The sequence below is a fragment of the Hyla sarda genome, chromosome 6 (assembly GCF_029499605.1).
Source record: "Hyla sarda isolate aHylSar1 chromosome 6, aHylSar1.hap1, whole genome shotgun sequence".
Taxonomy (NCBI): domain Eukaryota; kingdom Metazoa; phylum Chordata; class Amphibia; order Anura; family Hylidae; genus Hyla; species Hyla sarda.
In genome coordinates this window covers 106,077,334-106,104,967 of record NC_079194.1, presented here as the reverse complement: position 1 = coordinate 106,104,967, position 27,634 = coordinate 106,077,334, and the positions used below count along the sequence as shown (strand labels likewise).

The window sequence follows — 27,634 nt, the reverse complement described above, 5'->3', positions numbered from 1 at the left end:
CATGCCCGGACAGCCTTTGGCTGTCCGGGCATGCTGGGAGTTGTAGTTTTGCAACAACTGACTGAAGTCACTGGTTGGGAAACATTGCTCTAGGGCAGTGGTCTTCAACCTGCGGACCTCCAGATGTTGCAAAACTACAACTCCCAGCATGCCCGGACAGCCGCTGGCTGTCCGGGCATGCTGGGAATTGTAGTTTTGCAACATCTGGAGGTCCACAGGTTGGAGACCACTACTCTAGGGCTATAATGGCAACTTTTAATGCCACTGTTGGCATTTACCTTAAAGAAGATGTCCACCCCACACGCCAGCTGGTCGAAACACACCCCCTCGAATTATCTCTATGGGAGAGACAGAGACACAGCGTTCGTCAAGCTCCGCCTCTCCCATAGAGATGAATGGAGAGGGTGTGTTTCAACCAGCTGATGCCCTGGGATGGGGGAGTGTTGGGGGGGGGGTGGTCTCCCTGCAGTTGGATCCCCCGCTAGACATCATCTTTAATATCTGCCATTAAAGAGGATTGAATTAATTCAAGTGAATGGAGCCAAGTTGTAATACCACACACAACCTAGGACATGTATGTAGCGGTTTTTCTATTTCTGTCTATACATATATGTGTGTATAATATATATTTTATATAAAATATATATATATATATTAGAGATAGATATATATATATATATATATATATACACACACACACACACACACATCACACCTTGTGCTCATTTCAATAAACTTTATTTGCAATGACTGAGCGCACTATTTTAAAGTTAAAGTGTAACTATAAATTGTTGCAGCGGCAGGATACACACCAAACTCACACAAACTCTGTATCCCGCTGCTAAAGCGAGCAGTGTGCGGAGCGGCCAGAAATCCCATGCGTGTCTATGAGACTTCCAGCAATTTTACAGATCTCTTTCTATAGCAGCGGGCGCCTACGTTGCTGGGAGTTTGAACGGGCGTCCTTCCCCTGCAACAACTTTAAAGTTCCCTTTTAAGCCCTTTTGACCAAAGGTCACTTATTCTTTACAACTTCTGTAATAAAAAAAAAGGAAAGAAAGAATGTAAAGATAATATTAAGTGGCAAAATCCTAATACATTAAAACAGATACCTTAGCTTACCATCTAGGCAAACTGGACTTCCTTCAGTATTCCAAGCAAGTGCTAAATGAACACGGATTAGGCATTACATTGACATGATAAGAAACAATACTTTCTTTTTTTTGTGGATGGGAGGGAGGGGGTGGACACCTGACTGGATGATGTGGTACTCCCCATATTTTTAAGACCATACAAGAGGGTGTTTTTGGTGTTGACCAAGGTTCTATTACAAGATATCAAAAAAGAAGCTGACCCCACTGTTGATAGAGTAGTAGGGTTACTACGTCACACCGAGAAACACAGTACAAAACCAGGTCTCCATGTCAGACCGATTGTTTAGGGAAGAGGACACGGCAGTGAGGTGCTACCCCCTAAATACACACAACTGAAACAAAAAGACAACCTCAAATGGTACATGAGAGGGGAGTGCGGGGACCAGTAGGTGATGTCTGGGGGCTGTCGTGCTCATTCCTTCACTTTACTGATGTAGTCAGCTATTTTTGCAAAATTTTCCTCCTGTTGTTCAAGGGCATCCAGTACAATCCCCATCGGAGTCCTCTTCAAGCCAACGCCTTCAATCTTGTTCTCCAGCTTGTTTTTTATGTTGCGGAGCCTCAGAGAGGCATGGGTGAACATCACTAGAAAGAGGATGGAGAGGTTAATGGTGATCCTACTGCATATTCAAGAGGAGGATAATTGTACATACGCTCCCCCTGTCCAAGTGTCCTATCACAGCACATGGGCAATATACAGTATCCCCCCCCCCCTTGACTTTTTTCGTATTTTGGGACATTACAATTTTAGTACATTACAAGGTTTTGTTAATATGAATTTTATGTGATGGAACAGAACAAAATAGTCTAAGATGGGGAAGTGAAATGAGAAAAATATATACATAAAACTATTGCTTAGAAATAGAAAACATAGAACATGGCACAACAGCAAACCTGCCAAGAGATGGACACCCACCAAAACTCACAGACCGGGCAAGAAGAACCAGGCCAATTTTATTTTTAAGTTTTAATTTTTTCCTCCTCGCCTGCTAAAATCCATAACTCCTTTATATTTTCATCTACAGACCCATATAAGGGCTTGTTTTTTGTGGGACCAATTGTACTTTGTAATGAAACCTCTCATTTTACCATAAAATGTACGGCGAAACCAAAATGAAAAAAATGTAAATGAAAACTACAATTTTGCGCATTTTGGAGGATTTTGCTTTCACACAGGACACTTTACGGTAAAAATGACGTGTTCTGTATTCTGTGGGTCAATATGATTAAAATGATACCCATGGCTAGATACTTTTATATTTTTGTACCTCAAAAAAAAAAAAAAAAAAAAAAAAAAACGAAAAGCGCCAGCGATGCCGGCTTCTCTGCCCCTGCCTGTCCTGGGGTCTAAAGCCCTGCTGCCGGCCCTTCTCTCCCCCTGGCTATCAGCGCCGCTGCCCGTTCTCTCCCCCTGGCTATCGGTGCCGACACCCCATTGCCGGCTTCGATAGCCAGGGGGAGAGAAGCGGCGCCGGCGATGGGGTAGCGGCGCCGACAGACGGCGAGAGAAGGGGCAGCGGCACCCATTGCCAGCGCCGCTGCCCCGTTGCCTGCCCCATCCCCGGTTGCATAATTACCTGTTGCCGGGGTCGGGTCCTCGCTGCTTCAGGCCTCCGGTGTGCATCCCCTGCGTCGTTGCTATGCGCTGCACGGCGCGGCGCAATGACGTCACTCGTCATTGTGCCGTGCAGTGCATAGCAATGACGCATGGGACGCACACCGGAGGCCTGAAGCAGCGCAGACCTGACCCCGGCAACGGGTAATTATACAACCGGGGATGGGGGAGGCAACGGGGCAGCGGCGCCGGCAATGGGTGCCGCTGCCCCTTCTCTCCCCCTGGCCATCGGCGCCGCCTCTCTCCCCCTGGCTATTGGCGCATAGTCAGGGGGAGAGAACGGGCAGCGGCGGCAATAGCCAGCGGGAGAGCAGCGTCGGCAGCAGGGCACTAGACCCCAGGAAAGGCAGGGGGAGAGAAGCGGGCAGCGACGGCCTCTCTCCCCCTGCCTTTCCTGGGGGTGTATCGGGGTATACACATGCACACACACACCCTCCTTTTACCAAGGATATTTGGGTAAAAAACTTTTTTTTACCCAAATATCCTTAGTAAAATGAGGGTGCGTGTTATAGGCTGGTGCGTGGTACACCCCGATAAATACAGTAATTTTTTTTTAAATAAAATGTGACAAAAAAGCAGCATTTTTGGACTTAAATTTTTTACATTTACGCCATTCACCGTACGGAATAATTAACATTATATTTTGATAGTACGGACATTTACGCACGCGGCGATACCAAATATGTTTTTTTTTTTGTTTTTTGTTTTTTTAAATACGCTTTTTGGGGGTAAAATGGGGAAAACTGACAATTTTAATTTTTATTGGGGGAGGGGATTTTTAACTTTTTTTTCAACATTTTTCAACTTTTATTTTACACTTTTTATGTCCCTATAGGTGACTATCTATAGCAATCATTTGATTGCTAATACTGTTCAGTGCTATGTACAGGACACAGCACTGATCAGTATTATCAGTCATCTTCTGCTCTGGTCTACTCGATCGCAGACCAGAGCAGAAGACCCCGGGAGACGGCCGGAGCCAGGTGAGGGGACCTCCGGCCGCCATGCTTGATGATCGGATCGCCGCGGCAGCGCTGCGGGCGATCCGATCATCCATTCAAAGTACCGCACGGCCGCAGATGCCGTGATCTGTATTGATCACGGCATCTGAGGGGTTAATGGCGGACATCCGCGCGATCGCGGATGTCGGCCATTACAGGTGGGTCCCCGGCTGCTACTAGTAGCCAGAACCTGCTGTGTATTACGCGAGCACAGTTTCGATGCTTGCGGTCATACGCAGGACGTAAATGTACATCCTGGTGCAGGAAGTCCTGCCATACCAGGACGTACATTTACGTCCGTGGTCGTTAAGGGGTTAATCAGAGAGGCAGCACAGAGACCTAAGGTAACCGTGGAGGAGCTGCAGAGTTCCACAGCAGAGACTGGAGTATCTGTACATAGGACGACAATAAGCCGTACGCTCTAGAGTTGGGCTTTATGGCAGAGAGGCCAGAAGAAAGACATTACTTTCAGCTAAAAACAAAAAGGCTCGTTTTGAGTTTGTGAAAAGGCATGTGGAGGACTCCCAAAATGTATGGAAGAAGGTGCTCTGGTCTGAGGAGACTAAAAATTAACTTTTCGGCCATCAAAGAAAACGCTCTGTCTGGCGCAAACCCAACACATCACATCATCCAAAGAACACTGGGACTGGGAAACTGGTCAGAGTTGAAGGAAAGATGGATGGTGCTAAATACAGGGATATTCTTGAGTAAAACCTGTACTACTCTGTGCATGATTTGAGGCTAGGACGGAGGTTCACCTTCCAACAGGACAATGACCCCAAACACACTACTAAAGCAACACGCGAGCGGTTTAAGGGGAAATATGTAAATGTGTTGGAATGGCCTAGTCAGAGCCCAGATCTCAATCCAATCAAAAATCTGTGGTCAGTCTTAAAGATTTCTGTTCACAAGCGCAAACCATCCAACTTGAAGGAGCTGGAGCAGTTTTGCAAAGAGGAATGGGCACAAATCCCAGTGGTAAAATGTGGCAGATCATAGAGACTTATCCAAAGAGACTTAGCGAGTTGTGATTGCCGCAAAAGATGGCTCTACAAAGTACAGTGGTCCCTCAACATATGATATTAATTGGTTCCAGGAGAACCATCATATGTTGAAACCATCATATGTCGAGTACATATGTCTATGTAAAAATGGTAATTGGTTCTGGGGCCTCGGAACCATTGTATGTTGAATACATATCTCTATGGGAAACTGCTAATTGGTTCTGGGATGACCATTGTATGTGGAGTGTATGGGGAGTGTTTAACAAACCAGGGTGCCTCCAGCTGTTGCACAACTACAACTCCCAGCATGCATGTACAGCCATTGACTGTCTGGGCATGCTGGGAGTTATATTTTTGCAACAGCTGGAGGCACACTGATAGGGAAACATTGATGTATAGGGTATATAGTGTGTATATGTATTGTATGTGATGTGTGACATCGCATACAGTACTGTACAGTTCTTTAAATACCTTCAGGGGGGGACAGAATGTCCTCCATTACGATCCTGCCGACTACAGCTCTATAGGAAAGGAAGAGGAGGGCAGCCAGCAGCTCATTGGATGCCTGCAGCAAGATGCTCCAGGCTATTGGCTATGGCTGCACTGGGGGGGGGGGGGGGGGGCTTACACGGAGCTCACAGTGGAAGCCTGCGTGAGTTAGCAGGACAGCATGTGAGTAACAGGAGGAAGAACGGGGCACACAGGGCACATTAAACAACTATCTGTCAGTTGCTGAAGTTGTCAGCGCTGTCAGATAGCTGTTTGTACGATGGCCCCGACACACAGCAGCATCATATGTCGATGCTGCCTTCAACATATGATGGGCTCTGAGAGGCCATCATATGTTGAAATGATCATATGTCGGGGCCATCATAAGTTGGGGGGTCACTGTATTGACTTTTGGGGGGGGTGAATAGTTATGCACATTGACCTTTTCTGTTATTTTGTCCTATTTGTTGTTTGCTTCACGATGTTCGAGGTAAAACCTCCCCCTTTGACGCGTTTCCACCCTACCGGGCCTTAACCATAGATGTATGATTAAGGCCCGGTAGGGCAGAAATGCGTCAGAGGGGGAGGTTTTACTTCGAACATGTCGGTGTGCACCTATTTTGTAGCCTGTCGATTTTAATGGAATTACAATAAAACGGATGGTTTTACCAGTGCTGTGACTACTTGGACTGTACATATACAGCTCAGCCTGCAGCCTCTAGGGCAGAGTCTCCCAGCCAGTGTGTCTCCAGCTGTTACAAAACTACAACTCCCAGCAGCCAAAGGCTGTCCGGGCATGCTGGGAGTTGTAGTTTTGCAACAACTGAAGTCACTTGTTGGGAAACACTGCTCTAGGGCTATATGGCAACTTTTAATGTGTTTTTAATGCCCCTGTTGCCATTTACCTTAACCCCTTAAAGAGTAGCTCCCACCGTCACTTTTTTTTTTTTCTGTCCCTGCCTATTACCCATCTATCCCTAACCCCCTCCCTGCCTTTAATTTTTTTTTTTTTTTTTTTTAACATATTAAAAATGCTTTTTTGTCTGCCTGGTAGCGTGCTCACTACCAGGCAGACTTCCCCAGCAGGCACCACATCACTGATGCCTGCTGGGGCCGGCACTTCCGCCCATAGTTCACCTATACAGGGTGCCTCCAGCTGTTTCCCCACTGCAACTCCCAGCTTGCCCTGACATCTATTGGCTGTCAGGGCATGCTGGGAGTTGTAGTGGGGAAACAACTGGAGGCACCCTGTATAGGTGAACACCGGAGCACATACCGCTCCCCGCCGCACAGCCCGCAACCCCCCCACCGCCGTTGCGCCGCTCAACTAACTCCGCCACCCCCTTAGTTCACCCAGAGTACCCCCTCCCCGCCGCGCAGCCTGCAACCCCCCCGGCCCCGCCGCTCCGCTCAACCCACTCCCCCTCAGTTCACCTATTCAGTGTCCCTCCAGGCTTCCCCACTACAACTACCCGGGCATGCTGGGAGTTGCAGTGGGGGAACTGGAGGCATACTGTATAGGTGAACAGTATACATAATACAGTGAACATAATACTTTACCTTGTCCCCGAGCCTGCGCGCGTCCTCTTCCTTCAAAGCGCTCGCTCCCGCCTGTCTGATTGACAGGCGGGAGCGAGCACAGCAGTGATTGAACTTCGACTCGTTACCAGGCTTCAACGAGTCGAAATTCAGTGGTGACGTCACTGCTGAATGCATTCGGCCACTAGGAGGGCGACTCCTAGTGGCCGAATTTAAAAGTGATTTTAAAATCACTTTTTTTAATTAAACTATATTAGAGATATGTTGTAGTACTTAAGTACTACAACATATCAATTTTTGGTTTTCATGACAGTGCCCATTTAAGGACCCAGGGTTTTTCCGCTTTTGCATTTTCGTTTTTTTTCCTCCTTACATTTAAAAAATCATCGGCGATTCCGAACAGCTCCCTGAGCTAACCGACATTGTTTTACTTTCACTTTAGACGCGGCGTTCAACTTTGAACGCCGCGTCTAAAGGGTTAATGGCATGCGGCACTGGCCCCGCATTATAGAACATGAGCAGACTCATGACGTACCGGTACGTCATGGGTCCTTAAGAGGTTAACGACCACAGATGTAAATGTACGTCCTGGTGCGGCAGTACTTAGCACACCAGGACATACATTTACATCCTGTGTATGACCGCGAGCATTGGAGCGGTGCTCGCGTCATACACTGCAGGTCCCAGCTGCTATCAGCAGCCGGGGACCCGCAGGTAATGGCGGACATCAGTGATCGCACAGATGTCCGCCATTAACCCCTCAGGTTCTGTCATCAATACAGATCACGGCATCTGCGGCAATACGCATGTTAAAATAGATGATGGGATCGCCCGCAGCGCTGCGGCAGAGATCCGATCATCTGTAATGGTGGCCGGAGGTCCTCTCACCTGCCTCCGGCTGTCTCCCAGTGCCTTCTGCTCTGGTCTGAGATCGAGCAGACCAGAGCAGAAGATAGCAGATAATACTGATCAGTCCTATGCCCTATGCATAGCACTAAACAGTATTGGCAATCGACTGATTGCTATTGATTGTCCCCTATGGGGACATAAAAAGTGTAAAAAAAAAAAATAAATAATAAAAAGTTGGAAAATGTTACAATAAAAAGTGAAAAATCCCCTCCCCCAATAAAAAACGAAAAGCGTAATTTTTTTTATAAACACATTTGGTATCGCCATGTGCGTAAATGTCCGAACTATCAATGTTAATGATCCTATCAACTATAATGTTCATGATCCTGTACGGTGAACGGTGTAAACGTAAAAAATGCTGCTTTTTTGTCACATTTTATTCAAAAAATATTTTATAAAAAGGGATCTAAAAAAGTTTTATATATGCAAATGTAGTATCAAAAAAAAGTACAGATGACGGCGCAAAAAAGGAGATGGAAAAATGAAAAAAAAAGTTATAGGTGGTCAAAATAGGGCGATTTTATATTACTGATTGTGTACAAAAAGTTTGAGATATTTTTTTAGTGGTACAAAAAATAGAAAAGTATCTAGCCATGGGCATTATTTTAATCGTATTGACCCAGAGAATAAAGAAACACACGTCATTTTTACCGTAAAGTGTACAGTGTGAAAAGGAAACCCTCCAAAGTGTGCAAAATCGTGGTTTTCATTTAAATTTCCTACCTAAAAAAATAATTATTTGGGTTCGCTGTAAATTTTTTGGTAAAATGAGAGGTTTCATTACAAAGTACAATTGGTCACACAAAAAAACAAGCCCTTATATGGGTCTGTAGATGGAAATATAAAAGAGTTATGGATTTTAGAAGGCGAGGAGGAAAAAACGAAAACGCAAAAATAAAATTGGCCTGGTCCTTAAGGTCAAAATGGGCTTGGTCCTTAAAGGGTTAAAGAAGATGTCCACCCATTCCATGGCCACTAATGCCATGGCTCTGGGACTTACCTGAAATGCCACAGCATAAATCTACTGTCAGACTCCCTGTAATGTGTTGTGCCTATGAGTGAAATACTGCACTGTAGCACAGTTAAAAGGGAATCTGTCATCAGTTTCACCTGCACTTACCTGTTGATACAGGTTGGTAGTGCGGGTGACACCGACTGACATAGTGAAAATATATTTATTGTAAACCATACATGACCTGAGGTAAAAGCATAAAATATAAAAACTTACATAAAAGTGGGAATGTTATGCCAAACACGAACACCATCACCCCTCCGAACACGTAGATGACAAAGTAGCTGGACATCAGGATAGACGTGACAAAAAGGGTTGGACACTGCTTCTTAAATTTACGGACAAAATCCTTGTTGTGCGACGTCCACACAAACCCCATGAAGATAAGAATGACAACTGTGGCTCCCATGATCATGTTGAAAGGACTTAAAAACCTAAAGAAAGAAACACAAGAATTAAATTGTAAAACAATAAAAAAAAAGGTGACAATATAAAAGTGCGAGTTCCCCTGCCAGAAACCTCTAGAAACACAAAGCAGAGGATCACACGTGCTAATGCCGGACAGGGTCGGGGGTCAAGGTGGTCTCTTACCCGTTCCGGTTGTGTACCGACATACACAACAATGGTTAGCACGTATTGAACAATGGAGGAATCTTTGTTGTCCGTCTGCAGCCTTCCCATATAAACTTGTGCAAACCAAATGAACTTTGTGGGTGGCAGGGAATTCTATGGCGCTGACCAGGACAGAGACAATTCAGGTAGATGGGTTCACATAAAAAGCTTTATTCAGCCAAGATGCAACGCGTTTCACTGTGCAAGCGCAGCTTCCTTGATGCCTGAGGAAGCTGCGCTGGTGCAGTGAAACGCGTTGCATCTTGGCTGAATAAAGCTTTTTATGTGAACCCATCTACCTGAATTGTCTTTGTCCTGGTCAGCGCCATAGAATTCCCTGCCACCCACAAAGTTCATTTGGATTTCACAAGACACCTCTAGAGGCGGTGTGAGGTGCAGAACTGCGTCCTATGCAATTCTGCGTTCCCTCCTCCCCTCAGCTGTCTGAGGATTGCTGAAGATACAGGGAGAGGAGGGGAAAGGATAGAGCTGGGCAGGACGCAACTCTGCACCTCCCTAAGCTCCGTACACAGCTCCCTCCTCGCATCTCCCTCAGCAGATCTATGTCCCTTCTGTCATGCTGTGAAGATTTAGAGTGACAGGAGCCGGGCTGTGCAGATGTACGTCCCTCCTGTCATGACGGGACCAGGGCTGTGCACAAGTACGTCCCTGCTGTCATGACAGGACCAGGGCTGTGCACAAGTACATCCCTGCTGTCATGATAGGAGCAGGGCTGTGCAGATTTACATTCCTCCTGTCATGACAGGAGCAGGGCTGTGCACAAGTACGTCCCTGCTGTCATGATAGGAGCAGGGCTGTGCAGATGTACATCCCTCCTGTCATGACAGGACCAGGGCTGTGCACAAGTACGTCCCTGCTGTCATGACAGGAGCAGGACTGTGCAGATGTACATGCCTCCTGTCATGACAGGAGCGGGGCTGTGCACAAGTACGTCCCTGCTGTCATGACAGGAGCAGGGCTGTGCAGATGTACGTCCCTCCTGTCATGACAGGACCAGGGCTGTGCACAAGTACGTCCCTGCTGTCATGACAGGAGCAGGGCTGTGCAGATGTACATCCCTCCTGTCATGACAGGACCAGGGCTGTGCTGATGTACGTCCCTGCTGTCATGACAGGAGCAGGGCTGTGCACAAGTACGTCCCTGCTGTCATGACAGGAGCGGGGCTGTGCACAAGTACGTCCCTGCTGTCATGACAGGAGCGGGGCTGTGCAGAAGTACGTCCCTGCTGTCATGACAGGGGCAGGGCTGTGCTGATGTACGTCCCTGCTGTCATGACAGGAGCAGGGCTGTGCACAAGTACGTCCCTGCTGTCATGACAGGAGCAGGGCTGTGCAGATGTACGTCCCTCCTGTCATGACAGGACCAGGGCTGTGCACAAGTACATCCCTGCTGTCATGACAGGAGCAGGGCTGTGCAGATGTACGTCCCTCCTGTCATGACAGGAGTGGTTTCTATGATAAAAGAGAAAGAAGAGGGACCGCGTCTCGTGTATTACCCAAGACACAGGGTGGAATGAGGGTTAGGGCAGGGCACCAGCCTTAAGGTTGGCCGCTCACCTTGTAGTGAATAAATTGCGCTTATCGCCCCTAGATAGGGGTACAGTCAGAAGCTTGGTCGGAATGAACTGCGAAGCCTATTGGGTAACAAGAATGGGGAACCCACTCCCGTTCAGTGAAGTAGATATGAAGAGCAAAATTCGACCCATATGTCAGGCGCTGTTCCAATTTCCAAGGTAAAATAAATGTAGCCAAAGCAATATGGCGGTTAAAGTGCCAGCAGGCACTATATTTTTTTGAGCAACTCAAATAAATATAGTACCTGCTGGCACTTTAACCACCATATTGCTTTGGCTACATTTATTTTACCTTGGAAATTGGAACAGCGCCTGACATATGGGTCGAATTTTGCTCTTCATATCTACATGACAAGAGTGGGGCTGTGCAGATCTACGTTAGTCCTGTCATGACAGAAGTCTAACATGCCCAACTGGTCTTTCATCTGCTGTCAAGGGGAGAGCCGGACAGCCAGTATACACTTTAATTGGTGGGTTAGGCTAACTTTAATGTATACGGCAAGCATGAGAAAACACTGAAAATGACACAATTACTAGGCGTTGGCACAAACAAGCAGTTTCCTAATAATTTCAATACAACTCAATGGGAAAATTTAGCCTGTTTTTTCACATGCAAAAATTTTAATTTTTTTTGTTTTTGTTTTGTTTTTAAGATGTAGAAACAACCCAAAAGACCCATATCCCTAAAGGGGAAATCAAAATGACCACCAATATACTTTAGTATTCGCTGGTAAGCCCAAAAGGTCCAACAGAAGACAACCCAAAGGTGAAGCCATCATTTGTAGCTAGAGATGTCATCAAGCTCTCCCAGAACCCCAAATATCAGACATGACTAGATATGGAGTAGCAAGTCCCTTTGCTACTATTTCAGCAAATTATGAGGAAACAAAAAAATAAAAAAATAAAAAAAAATTATCTTTCTATCTAAACACATAATTCCCCTGTTGCCGCAGAAACCTTTCTTCCCTTTCCTCTCGCCATGCTGCCCTTCATCTGTTTTAGTCACTCTGTCATTACAATCTGATGAAGACTTGGCCGCCTTCCTTTACTAGCAGCGTACAGCACATCTGAGGTGGGACAGAATAAGCACCCGGCTAAAATTAGATCACAAGCAGCTACTTATACCGGCCTGGAAAAAGTGAATATCTCCAAGGGCGCAAGAACAGAATGTTAACAGATGTGCGCTCACAGGGCCGACACCCTGACTGAGTGAACCAAGAGCCGGCGCCACGTGAATACTAAGCACACAAAATGTTACATGGCAGTGGTCTGCAACAGATCATTGCAATAACATGGTCAGTTCCCCTTTATCAGGAAAGCTGTGACCCCAGGCAACACCACGTGAATGACAACATACATGCTGACTGTTTCCTGTATGATCTGCAGATGGACCACACTACCGGATAAAATTCTGGATCAGCACAATATACTACATGTTACTACTAAGGGGGACTATTATCCTGTCTCCTAAAGGGGTACTCCGGTGAAAACCTTTTTTTCTTTTAAATCAACTGGTGCTAGAAAGTTAAACATATTTGTAAATTACTTCTATTTAAAAATTTTAATCCTTCCAGTACTTATTATCTGCTGAATGCTACAGAGGAAATTCCTTTATTTTTGGAACACTGACGACATCACGAGCACAGTGCTCTCTGCTGACATCTCTTTCCATTTTAGCAACCGTGCATAGCAGGTGTATGCTAAGGGCAGCATGGTGGCTTAGTGGTTAGCACTGCTGCCTTGCAGCGTTGGGTTCAAATCCCACTAAGGACAACAATAAATAAATAAAGACTTATTATTATAATAACGTCAGCAGAGAGCACTGTGCTCGTGATGTCATCAGAGAGCATTCCAAAAAGAAAAGAATTTCCTCTGTAGTATTCAGAAGCTAATAAGTACAGGAAGGATTAAGATTTTTTAATAGAAGTAATTTACAAATCTGTTTAACTTTCCGGAGCCAGTTGATTTAAAAGAAAAAAAGGTTTTCACTGGAGTACCCCTTTAACTCTGCACCACTTAGTTCTGCAAGAACAATAAAATTGTTGTCCAGGATTAGCGGATGGCCCCTTTAAAGGGGTACTCTGTTCCCTTGCTTTCGGAGCTCCGCTCCCCAACGTCCGGAAGTTACTGTTCCGAGCGATGTGTGTGCGGGCTTCCGTGTTCAGGGCCGCCCCTCGTGACATCGCACCCGCCCCCTTGTGACGTCACGCCCGCCCCCTCAACGAAAGTCTATGGGAAGGGGGCGCGACGGTCGTCGCGCCCCCTTCCCATAGACTTTCGTTGAGGGGGCGGGCGTGACATCAAGAGGGGTGGCCCTGAACACGGAAGCCCGCACACACATCGTTCGGAACATTCACTTCTGGACGCTGGGGAGCGGAGCTCCGAAAGCAAGGGAACGGAGTACCCCTTTAAGGATCTGGCTTTCAGTATTTCCAGCCAGATTACCAGAACTTTATCTTTTCCCTTAAATCTCTGGGACATAACATTACATGACACTACAAGGAAACTGAGCTATATTTGCCTCTCCGAGGATGACCCTCTGTGGGCGCTGCAGCCCGGATTATACACATCAGCAGGGATCACAAGTGGCATTAAAGGATTCCCAGGCTTTGCCAGGAACTATTGATTGCATCCCTTTCCAAGATCCTCCGAGAAAACACAACTAAAAAGGAGTTAGATTTCGCAGGACGTCCTGACCACACAAACTAACACTAAACAAGGCTGTCCAGAGCATGTTCCTGGCACAAGTTACAAACAGGGCTAGGGCAGAAAAGGGCCCCACACAGCGGGGTAGGCTGGTATTGGGCAATATATGGCAGCCCAGATGGCATGAACTTGGTACAATATCCAGCAATAGAGATTTATTATCATGTTGACATGTACCCAGCACAGTCAGCTATAAACTATCCCTAGTTATATGCCAGGGGGGGGCCAAAGCACTAAACTGCATGTAACGCCATACCCACTGAACAGTACGTATCCATAAAATGTGCCAGCTATATCATTCCAATCATATAGAGGTGCACATTTATATAGGTTATCCCAGATTCTACTATCCTTAGACCAAACAGAACAAAGGGAAATCCTAACCATTGCCCTTCATTCAAATGGCCAGGCTAAGTTGTAGTAATAGGCCCAAGCACTTGTATAGGCCCCTCTGTGTCTGGATAGGAGCCTCTTTGTATTGCTATTCAGTGGTGGTGGTCCAGGGGGCCAGTTCCTCCTCAATCGTACATAGAAGGCCTAGGGTATTCATAGAGATTTCCATAAAACCCTTTTAATAGATACTGTGCCAGAGTCATAGTACCTCTGAAATATAAAGCACATGTCTACTTGAGTCCTGTACTGTGCCTTTAAGAGGATTTGCCATGCAGTCAATAGACAGCTACTTAAAAAGGAAATCCCTACTGCAGCTATTTATGTCATACAGAAGCGGATGGTCCTATGGGAGCCATATGTATGTGTAGAACAGGGGCTTTACATAAAAAAAGGCAGATCTGTATGATCAGTAATGGAGTACAGGTTGTCACCCCCTACTGGAGAGAGGGATGTTACTGTTCTGGAGTGTATGGAAGCTGACAACTTATGTGAAAGTCACGAAACCTACTGAAAGAACACGAAAGGGAAAATGGCTCCTGGCACATATCACCCTCTCTGCGTGATTGGTCAGAGCTCTACTGGAGAAATCTTCTGCCAAGTAAGCCATGTGTTACACACACTCCTCCATTATCTACACCAGATGTGTGGTCACCAGAGTCGCTACTGCACAAGCAGTGCCATACGACAGGCCTGCCAATCCAGACTACAGTGCCATACGACAGGCCAGCCAATCCAGACTACAGTGCCATACGACAGGCCAGCCAATCCAGACTACAGTGCCATACGACAGGCCAGCCAATCCAGACTACAGTGCCATACGACAGGCCAGCCAATCCAGACTACAGTGCCATACGACAGGCCAGCCAATCCAGACTACAGTGCCATACGACAGGCCAGCCAATCCAGACTACAGTGCCATACGACAGGCCAGCCAATCCAGACTACAGTGCCATACGACAGGCCTGCCAATCCAGACTACAGTGCCATACGACAGGCCAGCCAATCCAGACTACTGTGCCATACGACAGGCCAGCCAATCCAGACTACAGTGCCATACGACAGGCCAGCCAATCCAGACTACAGTGCCATACGACAGGCCAGCCAATCCAGACTACAGTGCCATACGACAGGCCAGCCAATCCAGACTACAGTGCCATACGACAGGCCAGCCAATCCAGACTACAGTGCCATACGACAGGCCAGCCAATCCAGACTACAGTGCCATACGACAGGCCAGCCAATCCAGACTACAGTGCCATACGACAGGCCAGCCAATCCAGACTACCGTGCCATACGACAGGCCAGCCAATCCAGACTACCGTGCCATACGACAGGCCAGCCAATCCAGACTACCGTGCCATACGACAGGCCAGCCAATCCAGACTACAGTGCCATACGACAGGCCAGCCAATCCAGACTACAGTGCCATACGACAGGCCAGCCAATCCAGACTACAGTGCCATACGAGAGGCCTGCCAATCCAGACTACAGTGCCATATGACAGGCCAGCCAATCCAGACTACAGTGCCATACGACAGGCCAGCCAATCCAGACTACAGTGCCATACGACAGGCCAGCCAATCCAGACTACAGTGCCATACGACAGGCCTGCCAATCCAGACTACAGTGCCATACGACAGGCCTGCCAATCCAGACTACAGTGCCATACGACAGGCCTGCCAATCCAGACTACAGTGCCATACGACAGGCCTGCCAATCCAGACTACAGTGCCATACGACAGGCCTGCCAATCCAGACTACAGTGCCATACGACAGGCCTGCCAATCCAGACTACAGTGCCATACGACAGGCCTGCCAATCCAGACTACAGTGCCATACGACAGGCCTGCCAATCCAGACTACAGTGCCGCGCCATTAAAAGTGAAAAAAAAAAAATCCAATTGCTCAAGTAAAAATTTCATATTACTGCTCCCAATAGATGCAGAAGTGAACCTCCTTACCTACAAGGCAGCTACAGGGCAATATATGACTGTCCACACTCCCAATTCTCTGGATAGATAACCAGGAGAGGTGGAGCTGGATAAGGCCAGTAAGGGAATACCCAAAGTAATGGTGTCTTCTGCCTTTACTGCAAGCCTTGACAAATTTGTCATGATTCTAGGAGCCAGCAAAATGGGTATGGAGCCAGGATGCCGCACATCACATAACATTACATCATGCAGAGTGAGGTTATGACAGTACCCTCATCTCCCCGTGTCACAGTCATTAGTGTCCCCTCATCTCCCCCTGTGTCACAGTCATTATAGTCCCATCATATTCCCCCCATGTCACAGTCATAGTCCCATCATATTCCCCGTGTCACAGTCATTATTGTCCCATCATATTCCCTGTGTCACAGTCATTATTGTCCCATCATATTCCCTGTGTTAGTCATTATTGTCCCATCAATATTCCCCCCGTGTCACAGTCATTATAGTCCCATCATATTCCCCCCGTGTCACAGTCATTATAGTCCCATCATATTCCCCCCCCCGTCACAGTCATTATAGTCCCATCATATCCCCCCCCTTCTCTGCGCCACAGTATACAGTGCCATCTTGTTCTCTGCGCCACAGTATACAGTGCCATCTTGTTCTCTGCGCCACAGTATACAGTGCCATCTTGTTCTCTGCACCACAGTATACAGTGCCATCTTGTTCTCTGCACCACAGTATACAGTGCCATCTTGTTCTCTGCGCCACAGTATACAGTGCCATCTTGTTCTCTGCACCACAGTATACAGTGCCATCTTGTTCTCTGCGCCACAGTATACAGTGCCATCTTGTTCTCTGCGCCACAGTATACAGTGCCATCTTGTTCTCTGCGCCACAGTATACAGTGCCATCTTGTTCTCTGCACCACAGTATACAGTGCCATCTTGTTCTCTGCACCACAGTATACAGTGCCATCTTGTTCTCTGCACCACAGTATACAGTGCCATCTTGTTCTCTGCACCACAGTATACAGTGCCATCTTGTTCTCTGCACCACAGTATACAGTGCCATCTTGTTCTCTGCACCACAGTATACAGTGCCATCTTGTTCTCTGCGCCACAGTATACAGTGCCATCTTGTTCTCTGCGCCACAGTATACAGTGCCATCTTGTTCTCTGCGCCACAGTATACAGTGCCATCTTGTTCTCTGCGCCACAGTATACAGTGCCATCTTGTTCTCTGCACCACAGTATACAGTGCCATCTTGTTCTCTGCGCCACAGTATACAGTGCCATCTTGTTCTCTGCGCCACAGTATACAGTGCCATCTTGTTCTCTGCGCCACAGTATACAGTGCCATCTTGTTCTCTGCACCACAGTATACAGTGCCATCTTGTTCTCTGCGCCACAGTATACAGTGCCATCTTGTTCTCTGCGCCACAGTATACAGTGCCATCTTGTTCTCTGCGCCACAGTATACAGTGCCATCTTGTTCTCTGCTCCACAGTATACAGTGCCATCTTGTTCTCTGCGCCACAGTATACAGTGCCATCTTGTTCTCTGCGCCACAGTATACAGTGCCATCTTGTTCTCTGCGCCACAGTATACAGTGCCATCTTGTTCTCTGCACCACAGTATACAGTGCCATCTTGTTCTCTGCGCCACAGTATACAGTGCCATCTTGTTCTCTGCGCCACAGTATACAGTGCCATCTTGTTCTCTGCGCCACAGTATACAGTGCCATCTTGTTCTCTGCGCCACAGTATACAGTGCCATCTTGTTCTCTGCACCACAGTATACAGTGCCATCTTGTTCTCTGCGCCACAGTATACAGTGCCATCTTGTTCTCTGCGCCACAGTATACAGTGCCATCTTGTTCTCTGCGCCACAGTATACAGTGCCATCTTGTTCTCTGCGCCACAGTATACAGTGCCATCTTGTTCTCTGCGCCACAGTATACAGTGCCATCTTGTTCTCTGCGCCACAGTATACAGTGCCATCTTGTTCTCTGCGCCACAGTATACAGTGCCATCTTGTTCTCTGCTCCACAGTATACAGTGCCATCTTGTTCTCTGCGCCACAGTATACAGTGCCATCTTGTTCTCTGCGCCACAGTATACAGTGCCATCTTGTTCTCTGCTCCACAGTATACAGTGCCATCTTGTTCTCTGCACCACAGTATACAGTGCCATCTTGTTCTCTGCGCCACAGTATACAGTGCCATCTTGTTCTCTGCACCACAGTATACAGTGCCATCTTGTTCTCTGCGCCACAGTATACAGTGCCATCTTGTTCTCTGCACCACAGTATACAGTGCCATCTTGTTCTCTGCGCCACAGTATACAGTGCCATCTTGTTCTCTGCACCACAGTATACAGTGCCATCTTGTTCTCTGCGCCACAGTATACAGTGCCATCTTGTTCTCTGCGCCACAGTATACAGTGCCATCTTGTTCTCTGCTCCACAGTATACAGTGCCATCTCGTTCTCTGCGTCACAGTATACAGAGCCATCTCGTTCTCTGCGCCACAGTATACAGTGCCATCTCGTTCTCTGCGCCACAGTATACAGTGCCATCTCGTTCTCTGCGCCACAGTATACAGTGCCATCTCGTTCTCTGCTCTGCGCCACAGTATACAGTGCCACCTTGTTCTCTGCGCCACAGTATACAGTGCCATTTCGTTCTCTGCTCTGCGCCACAGTATACAGTGCCATCTCGTTCTCTGCTCTGCACCACAGTAAAAAGTGCCATCTCGTTCTCTGCGCCACAGTATACAGTGCCATCTCGTTCTCTGCTCCACAGTATACAGTGCCATCTCGTTCTCTCCTCTGCGCCACAGTATACAGTGCCATCACCTTCTCTGCGCCACAATATACAGTGCCCTCCCGTTCTCTCCTCCGCGCCACAGTATACAGTGCCATCCCATTCTCTCCTCTGCGCCACAGTATACAGTGCCATCTTGTTCTCTGCGCCACAGTATACAGTGCCATCTTGTTCTCTGCTCCACAGTATACAGTGCCATCTCGTTCTCTGCGCCACAGTATACAGTGCCATCTCGTTCTCTGCGCCACAGTATACGGTGCCATCTTGTTCTCTGCGCCACAGTATACGGTGCCATCTTGTTCTCTGCGCCACAGTATACGGTGCCATCTTGTTCTCTGCGCCACAGTATACAGTGCCATCCCATTCTCTCCTCTGCGCCACAGTATACAGTGCCATCTCGTTCTCTGCTCAGCACCACAGTATACAGTGCCATCTCGTTTTCTCTTCAGCACCACAGTATACAGTGCCATCTCGTTCTCTGCACCACAGTATACAGTGCCATCTCGTTCTCTGCACCACAGTATACAGTGCCATCTCGTTCTCTGCACCACAGTATACAGTGCCATCTCGTTCTCTGCACCACAGTATACAGTGCCATCTCGTTCTCTGCACCACAGTATACAGTGCCATCTCGTTCTCTGCACCACAGTATACAGTGCCATCTCGTTCTCTGCACCACAGTATACAGTGCCATCTCGTTCTCTGCACCACAGTATACAGTGCCATCTCGTTCTCTGCACCACAGTATACAGTGCCATCTCGTTCTCTGCACCACAGTATACAGTGCCATCTCGTTCTCTCCTCTGCGCTACAGTATACAGTGCCATCTCATTCTCTCCTCTGCACCACAGTATACAGTGCAATCTCGTTCTCTGCACCACAGTATACAGTGCCATCTCATTCTCTCCTCTGCACCACAGTATACAGTGCCATCTCGTTCTCTGCACCACAGTATACAGTGCCATCTCGTTCTCTGCACCACAGTATACAGTGCCATCTCATTCTCTCCTCTGCACCACAGTATACAGTGCCATCTCGTTCTCTGCACCACAGTATACAGTGCCATCTCGTTCTCTGCACCACAGTATACAGTGCCATCTCGTTCTCTGCACCACAGTATACAGTGCCATCTCGTTCTCTGCACCACAGTATACAGTGCCATCTCGTTCTCTGCACCACAGTATACAGTGCCATCTCGTTCTCTGCACCACAGTATACAGTGCCATCTCGTTCTCTGCACCACAGTATACAGTGCCATCTCATTCTCTCCTCTGCACCACAGTATACAGTGCCATCTCATTCTCTCCTCTGCACCACAGTATACAGTAGGGATGTAAGAAAAAATTGATTCCCGCGATTTTTCACTTGCCGATACTGAATCGATTCAAAATATTTTTTAATCGATTCTTTTAGTGATGTGGAATTTGTATCTCCTGATCCCCGAAACAGCATGTCCCAGGCATCAGGAGATACAAGTTCCACATTTTGTCAGCCGGATCTGATGCGGCGGCGGCGCTCTGGGTGTACGGAGCGGGCTCCGACTCGTGCCCGCTCCATACTCTGCGGCCCCCGGCTGATTTCAGTATCTGGGGGCCACTGATGCATCACCGCCGCTAATATCCAGCATGCGGTGCTCTGCAGTGTGTATGGAGCGGGCTCCGGATTCCTGCCCGCTCCATACTCTGCAGCCCCCGGCTGTTCTCAGTAGCCGGGGGCCGCCGCTAATAGCCAGCATGCGGCGATCGCCGCGGCTGGCTATTAACCCTTTAGATCGCCGCTGTCAAAGCTGACAGTGGCGTCTAAAGGGACATGTGTATGCTCCCTGGTGGGCTAGATCGCCCCCCCGCAGCGTGATCGCGGGCGGGCGATCCACTGTGGAGGTAGCCGGAGGGCTTACCTCTGCTTCCCTGCTCTCCGTGGCTCTGTCATTGATAGAGCCTGGCTGGACCAGGCTCTATCAATGGATTGCAGATAAATGGAGTTCAATAGAACTCTATTCATCTGTCTGAAGAATCTAATGATTCCTAAAAGACTAATAAAGTGTATAAAAAAAATAAAAAAATAAAGTTTTAATAAAAGTGTAAAAGACATTGTTTTTTAGACAGAATCGGGATATATCGCGATGTATCGTCACCTAGACGGTATCGCGATATATCGAATCGCCACACTGGTAACGCGATTCGAATCGAATCGCCAAATTCTTGGTGATTCACACCCCTAGTATACAGTGCCATCTCGTTCTCTGCTCAGCACCACAGTATACAGTGCCATCTCGTTCTCTGCTCAGCACCACAGTATACAGTGCCATCTCGTTCTCTGCTCAGCACCACAGTATACAGTGCCATGTCGTTCTCTGCTCAGCACCACAGTATACAGTGCCATCTCGTTCTCTGCTCAGCACCACAGTATACAGTGCCATCTCCTTCTCAGCACCACAGTATACAGTGCCATCTCCTTCTCAGCACCACAGTATACAGTGCCATCTCGTTCTCTGCTCCACAGTATACAGTGCCATCTCGTTCTCTGCGCCACAGTATACAGTGCCATCTCCTTCTCAGCACCACAGTATACAGTGCCATCTCCTTCTCAGCACCACAGTATACAGTGCCATCTCGTTCTCTGCGGGATGCCAGCAGATACCAGTCAAGTGTAAATTCAGTGTGAACATATCCTTTTGATGCATTTTTTTAGACTGTGGGGAAGATTTATCAAAACTTGTGCAAAAAGAGCACTGGAACAGCTGCCCATAGCAACCAATCAGATTTTAGCTTTCATTTGGGCCTCTAGAAAATAGAAGGTGTTATCTGGTTACTGCCCCGGTGTTCCTCCTGTTCCTATTTCAGTAGAAGACATCTGGCATATGATTCAGCTGTGCCGCCACATGATGACGCTGCACACTCCAGCATAGATCACGCATTACTCAGCCCCCAGTGTACACGGGAGGCATGCTGCAGGACATGAGGGGAACGTGGGACATTTTTGCAATGATGCTGTTAGTTTGGGTCTTTACAACCAGGATTTACAGATATACCAGGTTTTCCAAACAGTGTGCCTTCAGCTGCGCCACAGTATACAGTGCCATCTCGTTCTCTGCTCTGCGCCACAGTATACAGTGCCATCTCCTTCTCTGCGCCACAGTATACAGTGCCATCCCGTTCTCTCCTCTGCGCCACAGTATACAGTGCCCTCCCATTCTTTCCTCTGTACCACAGTATACAGTGCCATCTCGTTCTCTGCTCAGCACCACAGTATACAGTGCCATCTCGTTCTCTGCACCACAGTATACAGTGCCATCTCGTTCTCTGCTCAGCACCACAGTATACAGTGCCATCTCATTCTCTGCTCAGCACCACAGTATACAGTGCCATCTCATTCTCTGCTCAGCACCACAGTATACAGTGCCATCTCGTTCTCTGCTCTGCGCCACAGTATACAGTGCCATCTCATTCTCTGCTCTGCACCACAGTATACAGTGCCATCTCATTCTCTGCTCTGCACCACAGTATACAGTGCCATCTCATTCTCTGCTCTGCACCACAGTATACAGTGCCATCTCGTTCTCTGCTCTGCACCACAGTATACAGTGCCATCTCGTTCTCTGCGCCACAGTATACAGTGCCATCTCGTTCTCTGCACCACAGTATACAGTGCCATCTCGTTCTCTGCACCACAGTATACAGTGCCATCCCATTCTCTCCTCTGCGCCACAGTATACAGTGCCATCCCATTCTCTCCTCTGCGCCACAGTATACAGTGCCATCCCATTCTCTCCTCTGCGCCACAGTATACAGTGCCATCTCATTCTCTCCTCTGCACCACAGTATACAGTGCCATCCCATTCTCTCCTCTGCGCCACAATATACAGTGCCATCCCATTCTCTCCTCTGCGCCACAGTATACAGTGCCATCTCATTCTCTCCTCTGCACCACAGTATACAGTGCCATCTCGTTCTCTGCACCACAGTATACAGTGCCATCTCATTCTCTCCTCTGCACCACAGTATACAGTGCCATCTCGTTCTCTGCACCACAGTATACAGTGCCATCTCATTCTCTCCTCTGCACCACAGTATACAGTGCCATCTCATTCTCTCCTCTGCACCACAGTATACAGTGCCATCTCATTCTCTCCTCTGCACCACAGTATACAGTGCCATCTCGTTCTCTGCACCACAGTATACAGTGCCATCTCGTTCTCTGCACCACAGTATACAGTGCCATCTCATTCTCTCCTCTGCACCACAGTATACAGTGCCATCTCATTCTCTCCTCTGCACCACAGTATACAGTAGGGATGTAAGAAAAAATTGATTCCCGCAATTATCGCGATTTTTCACTTGCCGATACTGAATCGATTCAAAATATTTTTTAATCGATTCTTTTAGTGATGTGGAATTTGTATCTCCTGATCCCCGGAACAGCATGTCCCAGGCATCAGGAGATACAAGTTCCACATTTTGTCAGCCGGATCTGATGCGGCGGCGGCGCTCTGGGTGTACGGAGCGGGCTCCGACTCGTGCCCGCTCCATACTCTGCGGCCCCCGGCTGATTTCAGTATCTGGGGGCCACTGATGCATCACCGCCGCTAATATCCAGCATGCAGTGTGTATGGAGCGGGTTCCCGACTCCTGCCCGCTCCATACTCTGCAGCCCCCGGCTGTTCTCAGTAGCCGGGGGCCGCCACTAATAGCCAGCATGCGGCGATCGCCGCGGCTGGCTATTAACCCTTTAGATCGCCGCTGTCAAAGCTGACAGCGGCGTCTAAAGGGACATGTGTATGCTCCCTGGTGGGCTAGATCGCCCCCCCCCCCCCCCCCCCGCAGTGCGATCGCGGGCGGGCGATCCACTGTGGAGGTAGCCGGAGGGCTTACCTCTGCTTCCCTGCTCTCCGTGGCTCTGTCATTGATAGCTGGCTGGACCAGGCTCTATCAATGGATTGCAGATAAATGGAGTTCAATAGAACTCTATTCATCTGTCTGAGGAATCTAATGATTCCTAAAAGACTAATAAAGTGTATAAAAAAAATAAAGTTTTAATAAAATTGTAAAAGACATTGTTTTTTTTAGACAGAATCGGGATATATCGTGATGTATCGTCACCTAGACGGTATCGCAATATATCGAATCGCCACACTGGTATCGCGATTCGAATCGAATCGCCAAATTCTTGGTGATTCACACCCCTAGTATACAGTGCCATCTCGTTCTCTGCTCAGCACCACAGTATACAGTGCCATCTCGTTCTCTGCTCAGCACCACAGTATACAGTGCCATCTCGTTCTCTGCTCAGCGCCACAGTATACAGTGCCATCTCGTTCTCTGCTCAGCACCACAGTATACAGTGCCATGTCGCTCTCTGCTCAGCACCACAGTATACAGTGCCATCTCGTTCTCTGCTCAGCACCACAGTATACAGTGCCATCTCCTTCTCTGCTCAGCACCACAGTATACAGTGCCATCTCCTTCTCTGCTCAGCACCACAGTATACAGTGCCATCTCGTTCTCTGCTCAGCACCACAGTATACAGTGCCATCTCGTTCTCTGCTCAGCACCACAGTATACAGTGCCATCTCGTTCTCTGCTCAGCACCACAGTATACAGTGCCATCTCGTTCTCTGCTCAGCACCACAGTATACAGTGCCATCTCGTTCTCTGCTCAGCACCACAGTATACAGTGCCATGTCGTTCTCTGCTCAGCACCACAGTATACAGTGCCATCTCGTTCTCTGCTCAGCACCACAGTATACAGTGCCATCTCCTTCTCAGCACCACAGTATACAGTGCCATGTCGTTCTCTGCTCAGCACCACAGTATACAGTGCCATCTCGTTCTCTGCTCAGCACCACAGTATACAGTGCCATCTCCTTCTCTCCTCTGCACCACAGTATACAGTGCCATCTCCTTCTCAGCACCACAGTATACAGTGCCATCTCCTTCTCAGCACCACAGTATACAGTGCCATCTCCTTCTCAGCACCACAGTATACAGTGCCATCTCGTTCTCTGCGCCACAGTATACGGTGCCATCTTGTTCTCTGCGCCACAGTATACAGTGCCATCTCCTTCTCAGCACCACAGTATACAGTGCCATCTCCTTCTCAGCACCACAGTATACAGTGCCATCTCGTTCTCTGCGCCACAGTATACGGTGCCATCTTGTTCTCTGCGCCACAGTATACAGTGCCATCTCGTTCTCTGCGGGATGCCAGCAGATACCAGTCAAGAAAGTGTAAATTCAGTGTGAACATATCCTTTTGATGCATTTTTTTAGACTGTGGTGAAGATTTATCAAAACTTGTGCAAAAAGAGCACTGGAACAGCTGCCCATAGCAACCAATCAGATTTTAGCTTTCATTTGGGCCTCTAGAAAATAGAAGGCGTTATCTGGTCACCCGGTGTTCCTCCTGTTCCTATTTCAGTAGAAGACATCTGGCATATGATTCAGCTGTGCCGCCACATGATGACGCTGCACACTCCAGCATAGATCACGCATTACTCAGCCCCCAGTGTACACGGGAGGCATGCTGCAGGACATGAGGGGAACGTGGGACATTTTTGCAATGATGCTGTTAGTTCGGGTCTTTACAGATATTATACCAGTTTTTCCAAACAGTGTGCCTTCAGCTGTTGCAAAACTACAATTCCCAGCATGCCCGGACAGCCTTTGGCTGTCCGGGCATGTTGGGAGCTGTAGTTTTGCAACAGCTGGAGACACACTATTTGGAACACGCTGCATTATAAACTCATGTGAAACTGGACAAAGATGCCCATCATCCAGATCCGAATACTGGGGTCTAGTTGTATTATGGGGGGCTCCCTACCTTACACTAAACAGAAAGAAGGAAGTCCATCTCATTAGGATCTGGTCGGGTTCCTGCAGATGGACAAAGTCTTGCCCCCTCCCCAGAAAAGAGAAGGAACCAGCTTTGGGGGGAGGTGATGTAATCACAAGATTCAAAATAATCCCCCTACCCACAGACTAGTGGGGGTCCGACACTGATCACCCAAAGCAGATGCCTTCTTTAGGGTATGTTCACACTGCGGAATTCCGCAAGTAGAATTCCACACTGTGAACATTATCATCAGCGTGAATGGGTTTCCGCGAGACTCTTTCAAGCTGCGGAATTTCTGCGGCGGACAATTCCGCCGCTGAAATTGTTCCGCACAAAGAAAGAACATGTTCATTGTTTGCGTGAAATTCCACGAGTACTGCATAGCCGTCAATGGTGACCCCGCAGTCCTACCGCCAAATTATATTCGGCGGCAGCCACCTGACGGAATCTCCGCTCACGCAATTTGCGTGAGTGGAGATTCCGCAGTGTGAACATACTCTTTTTACATGGCAGAAGTTCCGGAAAGATCTGGCGCGGAAATTAAAATTTTAGAAAGAATGTCAATTCTTTCTCTGAAATCCGCTCGGAAATGCACTGCCGTCTATGAAGACTGATCAGTGAGGGTCAGACCCTCACTGATCAGCTATATCATGACCCATCCTGTAAATAGATACATTAAAGGAGTACTCCGGTGAAAAACTATTTAATTTATTTTTAAATCAACTGGTGCCAGAACTTTAAACAGATTTGTAAATTACTTTAATCCTTCCAGTACTTATCAGCTGCTGTATGCTCCACAGAAGGTTCTTTTCTTTTTACATTTCTTTTCTGTCTGACCACAATGCTCTCAGGAACTGTCCAGAGTAGGAACAAATCCCCATAGCAAACCTCTCCTGCTCTGGACAGTTCCTGAGACAGACAGAGGTGTCAGCAGAGAGCACTGTGGTCAGACTGAAAATAAATTCAAAAAGAAAGGAACTTCCTCTGTATTATACAGCAGCTGATAAGTACTGGAAGGATTAAGATTTTTTAAATAGAAGTAATTTACAAATCTGTTTAACGTTCTGGCACCAATTGATCTTTAAAAAAAAAAAAAATTAGTTTTTCATTAAAGAACACCTTTAAATCTTGGGAAACCCCTATAATGTGCCCCTATAACTTGTGGTCTCCAGCTGTTCCCAGAATTCCCCAGCAGACACCTTCCAGAAAGTTATTATTTTCCACGTCCATCATACAGGCTTCCCTGTCACTTCTGAATTATGTAAATCCGCAGACAACGATTAGGCGCCTTACTGCAACTTTAACATGGTGCCCAACCAAGAGACATCTTCTCCAACCGCCAAACAGCATAGGACAGTGTCTCCCAACCAAGGTGCCTCCAGCTGTTGCAAAACTACAACTCCATGCATGCCTGGACAGGCAATGGCTGTTCGGTCATGCTGAAAGTTGTAGTTTTGCAACAGCTGGAGGCACCCTATTGGGGAAACACTGTACTAGTGCACTAATGTTGCCTTGTGCTGCTGCCATTTTGTGAGGTACATGTTATGGGCACCACATGGCAGTGGTCGCAGTGTGGCACCAGTACAGCTCTGAGACCATTGTGACTAATGCTTGGTCCTGGTCACATTCTGCTTATTTACACCATCCTATAGACAGCAATATGGCTTCATTCCCTTCTTCTATCCTTTTTGTAGAACTACAAGTACCAGAATGACCACCAGACGGATCAGGGGGAAAACCATTCTTTCTTGCCCCCTCCATGCACCCTTTAGTTGCCGCATCCTCCGTACTCACCCCACCAGACAGATGACAGCTGCGGCCAGGGCCAGGTAGTTGGTCTGGTAGTACAGCAGATTGCTCACGACCCGGTTATTCCATTTCGAAATGTCTTTAAAATCTGGTCGGCTGAACCGATCGGTGCCCGGGAAGAAATCATCCCAGGCCCGTAGAGGAGCTACCTGGACGTCCATGTTCCTGCTGCCACCAGCGATCTGAGAGATGCTGCGCATGCACGCAAAT

The 27,634-nt window shown here is 47.8% G+C and overlaps 1 protein-coding gene across 1 annotated transcript; it reads right to left on the bottom strand.

Annotated features, from left to right (window-relative positions):
- Positions 1-654: 654 nt before the first annotated feature.
- On the bottom strand, positions 655-27,634 carry ARL6IP5 (ADP ribosylation factor like GTPase 6 interacting protein 5). The gene is made up of 3 exons (XM_056528286.1): positions 27,410-27,634; positions 8,940-9,157; positions 655-1,739 (listed from the first exon to the last, which is right to left on the bottom strand). Exons 1-3 carry the CDS (start codon positions 27,622-27,624, stop codon positions 1,567-1,569), a joined length of 606 nt encoding a protein of 201 aa, XP_056384261.1. The 5' UTR covers positions 27,625-27,634; the 3' UTR covers positions 655-1,566.

What these genes read in the sequence shown, in the direction of transcription:
- ARL6IP5 (XM_056528286.1), bottom strand. Translation starts at nt 27,624, where the DNA reads ATGCGCAGCATCTCTCAGATCGCTGGTGGCAGCAGGAACATGGACGTC. An exon ending in GCTGTCATCTGTCTGGTGGG is followed by an intron (nt 9,158 to 27,409) that starts GTGAGTACGGAG and finishes TTCTTTCTTTAG; the next exon opens with GTTTTTAAGTCCTTTCAACA. An exon ending in CATAACATTCCCACTTTTAT is followed by an intron (nt 1,740 to 8,939) that starts GTAAGTTTTTAT and finishes TCCTCTTTCTAG; the next exon opens with TGATGTTCACCCATGCCTCT.